At 32.5% G+C, this 7,602-nt stretch overlaps 1 protein-coding gene and 1 pseudogene across 1 annotated transcript; both read right to left on the bottom strand.

Annotated features, from left to right (window-relative positions):
• Window positions 1–5,003: 5,003 nt before the first annotated feature.
• LOC106764118 (50S ribosomal protein L31, chloroplastic) lies at window positions 5,004–5,767 on the bottom strand. The gene is made up of 2 exons (XM_014648345.2): window positions 5,641–5,767; window positions 5,004–5,557 (listed from the first exon to the last, which is right to left on the bottom strand). The coding sequence occupies exons 1-2, from the start codon at window positions 5,710–5,712 to the stop codon at window positions 5,231–5,233; spliced, it is 399 nt and encodes a 132-aa protein (XP_014503831.1). The 5' UTR covers window positions 5,713–5,767; the 3' UTR covers window positions 5,004–5,230.
• Window positions 5,768–7,081: 1,314 nt separating this feature from the next.
• Window positions 7,082–7,602, bottom strand: part of LOC106763784 — a 13,025-nt pseudogene continuing 12,504 nt past the window's right edge.

Genomic DNA, 7,602 nt, shown 5'->3' with positions numbered 1-7,602 from the left:
GTTTTACGAAGGTATTACTAACCTCGACTCGAAGAGGATCGCTGGTTAAAGGTTGGATACAACACCACCACACCAATGTAGAGATATAATAATTCAAGAACAAATTCTTCCANAAGAAATCGATATCTCAATTATCACTTGAAATACAAGAAGAATGNGAGAAANAATTTCTAGAAAAATAGAACAAANAATTCNTNGGAAGAAAGCGTAAAGATGAAAGCATGAAGATAAAGAAAAAAGAATAAATAGGTTATGTGGGGGTGGGAGAATAAAATTATAAAATTTTATTTCTAAATATAAATTTTTGCTAAAGGATAAAATTGGAATAGAAAAAATATAGCTAAGGGTAAAAATGGAATGGGGGGGTGGGGGTTGGAATTGGGGAGGTACAGGGAGTAACCCCCTTACAGTTTTTGTCATGGGTCTGTGATTAGCCAGATCTTAATCATGGCCCAATCGTAGGCCCATTATTGTTAATCGTGTTTTACCTTAATTTAATTTTAATGTTTCCTTCGTTTTAACCGCAAGCCACGTGGCGGTCCGTCCGTTTCGAGCGGTCGGTTTCCGGAGGGAATCCGACCGCATCGCTCTCATGGAAACTTCGCGATCTCAGAAGCCTCAGCATCAATACAGATATTCGTGAAGACCCTTGCTATGAAGGCCGTTGTCCTTGAAATGTTCTCCAAGACCGTCGGTGCTAGCGGGACCGGCCGTTGTGTCCGGTCCCTATATGTTGGGATCACGTCCGGACTTCTATATTGGGTCAGTTCGGTCTATATGGTACAATTACTTTTTGTATAATTACTTAAATTAATTCTTTACTAAATATATGTTTTATGTATTTTTGTTTATCACAATCCATCTCAAATTAAATTTAATGCATTACTTTTAATACTTTTGTCTTATCTATACTTTTCAACGGTCAAATAGTTTATCAGATCTAAAGCTACTGATAATTTTTAAGAGAAATGAAACTAAAAGAATTGAGAGTTTATCCAACTAATGGAAATGAAAAGAACATAAAACTAAAAGAAAATGTATAAATTTATAAAATTACAGGTTATAATAAATATTTTGAGTGCATGAAGTTGAGTGTTCATTCCAATCAATTTTTTTTATTTACTCTTTAGTTATCTTATTGTGTTTAGATATAATGTTTTCCAATCGATCAAGTGTATTTATTAAAGATATTTCAATGTTTAGGTTAGTTTAGGATTAATCAATTAAACAATTAATATTGTAATAAATGTGTAGTAAAAATCTCAACAATCATATCTTGAACTTGAATTAGATCACAAGCGAAAAGATTTTATAATCGTTCAAGCTATTCGTGAAAATATGATCATCAATGATGGAAGGTTGTGTCACTTCATGAACCTTGTTGATGTTTCACGAACCACTATATTCACTCGACTCGTCTTCGGAAATATTATTGTTGACATCGGGAGGTCACGCCACCTCTTTAATTGTGCTATCAGTTGTGACACCAAATGTGAAACATTGCTCGCCCTTTGCCATTGGATGTTGCTAGATCTGACAAGTGTGAAAACGACATATATTTTTAAAATTTTCTATAAAAAGGACTAAGTGATTGCGTCATTTTCACTACTTTTGCTCAAGCACCTTTTTTTGCATTGTTCAACTTCAAATTCTTTTTATTCAAGTTAGTAATGTTTGTCATCAAGATCTCTTCAAAAGGCTCTTCTAGTTGGGAGGGCAAGGGATATATCGACGACGCCTCTGCGTCATTTCAGGGATTGGGGGTCATTCGAGCAGAGTTTGGCTTTTGTAAACAGTGTCACAACATCCATTCAAGCTACCAATAAAGGTCTGATAGATAATAAAGGTCAGGAATAGAGGTCACAGGGAAAAGGAACAACCACACAATTGTAGAAATTTGTGTAGACACAGTTGTTAAAGGGGACAAATAGAACCTTATGTAAGCCCTAAGTATAGTTGGGTCGCACATGAGGTGCATGAATATGCCATTATGTTCAAGTGGGGCAACGATTTGGTGGGCCTCATTGGTCAGACCTGTATTTTAAAAGACGTCACGGAGAACGATGTTGTACATCTCTACATATGTTGCGGAAACGATTGGGTCTATCACGACAAAGAGAATTCGAAATTTGATTTCTTGTTTGTTTACTCTTGCTTCTTTACATACTTGTTTGTCCGCATATTGTTCAAGAACTTCCGAGTTAGGGTCCTACGGGAGTTGAATGTTGCTCCTACTCAACTTCACCCAAATGTCTAGGTTGTTATGTAGGCACTCGATATCTTATGCAAGGTTTGGTCTCAGTCCTACCTCAACCTTATTTTTTTTATCATTATCACACCCGTCTGATCGCTCACAAAGGTTGAGTGTCCATTATAAGCAAGACTGATCAAAATCTCTTCCATTTCTTCGTTGCCTCCTAAAGGGAGTCAAGGAAGGGGGTTTTAAGATCATTATTGCCTCTAAGGGTCGTAAGTTGTTTTTCAATGGGGACGGTCGACCGAAGTTTTCATTATACTAGACACATAACCCTTCTTGGTTTGATCCTTGGGAGTCTTCAACGATGACCCCTATTGAGTGCTCCAAAACTCTCGACTAGAGAGCTTTTGAAGTGTTATCGATGATAAACATTATTACCTTGAATAAAAAGAATGTCAAGCTAAATGGTGCAAAAATAAGTGTTTGAGCAAAAGTGGTTGAAAGGAAAAAACCACATGGTCTCAATTTATATAAAAATTTGAATCCACGATGGACACCTTCATGTTTTAGATGTATGGGTCAAGTGTCCACTTCAAACAATTTCCTTATCTCTTACTCTTCAATAGTCCTCTTCTTGTTCAGATAATTTGTTCATTGAGTGTATCGACTAAAGATACTCTGATACTTAAGTTAGTTCGGATTCGACCATTTAAACAATCAATGTTTATAAATGCGTAATAAAAGTTTTAACAACCATATACTTGACCAATATTTATAATTTTCTCTATGGACTTTTGATCAGAGTCAACCTAATCACGGTCTAATTCCATAAAACTTGATTACTAACCTATTTAAGTTAACCTAAATGATCAATTGATTCTAATCGAAATTGATCGGTTTCTTCCAAACTTAGACGATGAATTATAAAATTTGATTAGTATATATCAATCAAGGATACATATATGAATATAAAAAATTTTAAAAAAACATTCTCAATCTTATTTTTACAAAATAATCACCCTTCATTTTAAATTATAAAAATGTATAAATAAAAATTTATTGCTATATTTTATCTTGTTTATAAATAAATAAATGAAAATTGAAATCCCAATATCTCAATAAAAAAAATCTTTTATCCCACTTGTTAAGTCTTTGATATCCATAATTTATCAAATATTGAACAAATTTATTTAGTGAATTCAATGTTAAAGACTTAAAATTTTAATAATTTCATAAAATTCAAAAAATTACCACTCTTCGTTAGTTAAACAATTCAAATTAGGAATGTTTGGGAGTGGGTTCATTGAACAAATATTGTTATTTTGTGTGCAAGAACTTTAAGAAATATCGTTAGTTAAATATGTAATCTTGCTTTGCTAGTCATTTTTTCATGATTTCATATAGCAAAATCAACATCCTATAACTTTAACCATTGAATAATTGTGTCACATTATTAAGAAATTTGTAATAATGTACACTTAGAAGCTCTACAGGTAAATCACATTAAAATTAAAAAAGAAAAAGTTCTAAGTGATAAAGTGTAAGTGCAAAGGATGGATAGAGATGCACAGGATAGGCTAGTCCACCAGTTCGTTTTTTTAAATTAAAATTAAAAGAAAAAGAATCAATTTTATTTATAAATCACTTGAAGGATACATATGTAATAATATTTTATCTTAAATTATATTATTTTATAAATTAAATTTAAATTATTAACTATAATAAAATAGTTCATCAGATAAAGATAATAATTATTATAATTTATGTTACTAGAGACATTAAATTATAAATTAAAAATTTTAAAAATATTTATTTAACTGAATATACTTTTAATATATATATATATATATATATATATATATATATATAACAAATTAAAAGATATATAAAAAAAGGTTAAAAAATAAAGTTGACAATTCAATTCACTCTTTGATTGAACAAATTAAGATTTTTGATCCGGTTTGTACTTTCTCTCAGCTTTCAAATACTCACATTCACACAGAGTGAAAGATCTGCCAATGATAAAGCTTAGCAGTATCTGCAAAATTATCTAATATAAGTCTGTTGCAGTCATTTCCTGGTTTTCATATAAGTTTGCTGCAATAATTCTTGTAAGGAAGGCCTTGGGTGCACGATAAAGTGTTTTCAGATTTTGGCTGGCAATAACATCAATTTGCACGGAAAAATCTAAAACAGGGCATAGCATCAAAGTAATATTCATTCAATATGCAGCACTTTATGCTTACTATGCAAAGCAAGATGCTGCATAATTCTAGTAATGTTTACTTGGTAAGTAGGGTATACCTTGTAATTCTATTTCATGTTTCAATAATCTTTGGTTTATTAGAAAAATCGTCATATGCAAGTTCAAAACTTTAATTAACAAGTAAATCATTATCAATGTTGTGAAAATTTGATTAGCAGATGACCATGGTAACTGCGACATTCAAAGATCATGAAGGAGTTTCTCCACCAATATCAATCCTTGAAAGTTGTTATCCAAATTTACAAATGCTATCTCAGTTGTACTTCTGTAGCTCTTCACAAACAACAACATCAAGAAACTTTAGAATTTGGATTTGAGTTTATCACAACTTCCATTATCCTTATCATTCAAGTCTTCCACATATCCACATTCAAGTTCTCTTCCACTAATATGTACTATTTAAACTACATTACTGAACCGAGATCTCCAACACCATTATCCTTATCATTCAAGTCTTATCATCATATCGTTTGGACATTATTTTTCTTCTAAGAAATAAAAATTAACAAGCTCATTTATAAATTGGAGTACAAAATAAACTAATCCAACCGAAAAAAAAAATGTAACACCCGGATTGTTTTATCTGTCAGAGCAAAATCAACACAATGAAACCCAATGCATTTTTTTACCAGTGACAAACATATCCACATTCACCCGTTTGCTGAAAGCAATATCCATAGCAGCATTTTTTCAAACAGTTGAGAGAAGTGTTTGATCATATTACACCAATTGAAATTGACAAAAAAAAAGTTACCAAGAAGAGAAGATCACTTCTTTTTGCCTCCCTTGGAAACCCCCTTGCGTCTAGAGGGGATAACAATCTCTCCTTTGAGGACAGGAATCTCCATAATCTGCGTGAGCTCCCCGAACTTCTTCCTAAACTTCTCCACCTGGTCGTCGCTCACCATAACCGCCGAGCGGTTGCCGAGGTAGAAGGGGTGGTTCCCCGACCACACGTCCACCACATACTCCTTCTGGGTCCCACCCGTCGTCATCACCAGCTCTCCGTTACAGTACACCTTGGCTTCCCCATGGAACTCCGGGTGTATATCCTTCTTCCTGCACCGAATCCCACACTGCACCACTCTCCCCACCTGCCAACAAATTCAAACAAAAACTCCGTCAAAATTCATGATTCCACACTCAAACTTGATACTCTGAGTTTGAATTTGATTACGTTTTTCTTGGGAGGTGGAAGTGGAAGAAAGCGTGTTCCTTGGATGAATGTGTTAGTCAGACTCTGCGCCATTTTCCGGTACCTATCGGTTTGTGACAAAGGATGAGATTATGGTTAGGGACAGACATTGCATATGTGGTCGTCACCAAATGGGCTTCTTCATTCGGCCCAACTTGCCCATTAAGCTTTAATTCTAGAAAAACAGTAATAAATCATCGGCTATTACTTCGTGTACCTCTCTAATTACTAAGTGCATTTGTACAATAAGAATAAAAAGACTCAAACACCCTTTTTATTATCACTGTCATCTTATAGTTACAGCTTCTATCATTCTTGCTGCTGTAAGGGAGGAACATTGCAAATAAAGCAAAATAATCGTTTTAAATTTTTTTACAATATATAGTCAATTAGAGCAAAATAGTCCGTTTAGAAAATTCATTCAAATTTTAGTTATGACACAGTAGTTATACATGTATTATCATATTTATAATGTTTTATTTAGTAATTTTATTTTATTAGATGAGATACTTTAATTATATTATTAATTAAAAATTAACGTAATTAATTTTTTTTTTATTTTACAACTATAACATGTGTTCGAATCTTTTTATGAATGAGATATCAATTGAAATCAAATTAAAAGTTATAAATGTTTTCAAATGCATATTTCACTTTAGTGGCTAAATGAGTTTTAATTAAAGTAAAATTCAATTCAATCTCAATTAAAAACTTTGTCTGATGTATCTTTCACCTTACTCAATGAAATAAGTTTTAATTAAAATAAAATTCAATTAATATATATATATATATATATATATATAATAACTTTTGTAAAAATAAAATATTTGTTACAAAATTTACAATTTTATAAATCTTTCACCATCTTAATATGATCTCAATTTCATGTACTTACTATTTATTGTAAAAGATTAAGTAAATAACTCAACGTGAAAATAAACAAACGAATAAATTATAATATAGCGTATGAACGAGTGAACTCCACAACGCGAGTGAGAAACAAAAGCGCACACTTTTACAAATTTGGACTTGCAATTTGGACAGAAATAATGACTTAAATAGTTAGTAATTTATTCCCCATTATAAATTTGTTAATTTTATATACGGGATTAAAATTCTATATTTTTTTCCTTCATACCGTTTATTAATATAAATAATGACATATCAATACCAAAATGTAATTTACAGGTGTAACTTTTTAAATATTTAAATATATAAAGTAGTTAAAGACCTTACAAATGAATAAAAAATAAAGAGAATATATTTTGACAGACATGTTTGTGACAATTTTATTTATGGACCATAGTATTTTAAGTTATTTAACATACATTTTCCTTTATTTATATACTGTGTGTATATGCAAAAGTATCTTATATCACACTCCCTCCTCTAACAATGATGTTAACAGAGAAATGGCAGTGAACTAGTAATCGAATAGCTTGTAAACTTTAAAATCATGAAGAAGTCCAGCTGTTGAACCTACTGCAGCTAGCATTGTCAAGACGAAGCATGTCGCGCTAAGCATCTGCAGGCATTTCCATTTTGTGCTCCATTTTGGTATTCTAGTTTGAACTATATACATCTCCACTGGGAAATACACGGTGAGGGGCCAATATGCTATGGCACCAATAAGCCCAATAATGTCAGTGAAGAATGGTAGCAACATTGCTATGATAGTGCAGCAGATCACAAAAATTGTCCTCCAAACCAACCTCAAGAGCTTGAGCTTGAAGGGTTTGCAACCAGGGATTGGTACTTCAAACTCCTTCGTTATAAAATCACTGTCTGGGAATTTTTGTGCTGCGAGGTTTTCAATGAATAGGAACAGGAGTTGGCAGTCAACTTGGTATGCACGAACAAGGTGGAGAACAATGGCAACATTGGCTATGTCGGCGAGCCAATATGGGTTATAGAAGCCAAAACCAGTTAGCAGGTTTCCGGGGC

The sequence above is a fragment of the Vigna radiata genome, chromosome 6 (assembly GCF_000741045.1).
Source record: "Vigna radiata var. radiata cultivar VC1973A chromosome 6, Vradiata_ver6, whole genome shotgun sequence".
In the NCBI taxonomy this organism is placed as follows: Eukaryota; Viridiplantae; Streptophyta; class Magnoliopsida; order Fabales; family Fabaceae; genus Vigna; species Vigna radiata.
This window is presented reverse-complemented; position numbering and strand designations above follow the sequence as displayed.

Bases quoted from the DNA above. Each gene is read 5' to 3' on its own strand.
- LOC106764118 (XM_014648345.2), bottom strand. From the start codon at position 5,712: ATGGCGCAGAGTCTGACTAACACATTCATCCAAGGAACACGCTTTCTT. The intron at 5,558-5,640 runs GTAATCAAATTC...ATTTGTTGGCAG, and splicing joins TTCCACCTCCCAAGAAAAAC to GTGGGGAGAGTGGTGCAGTG.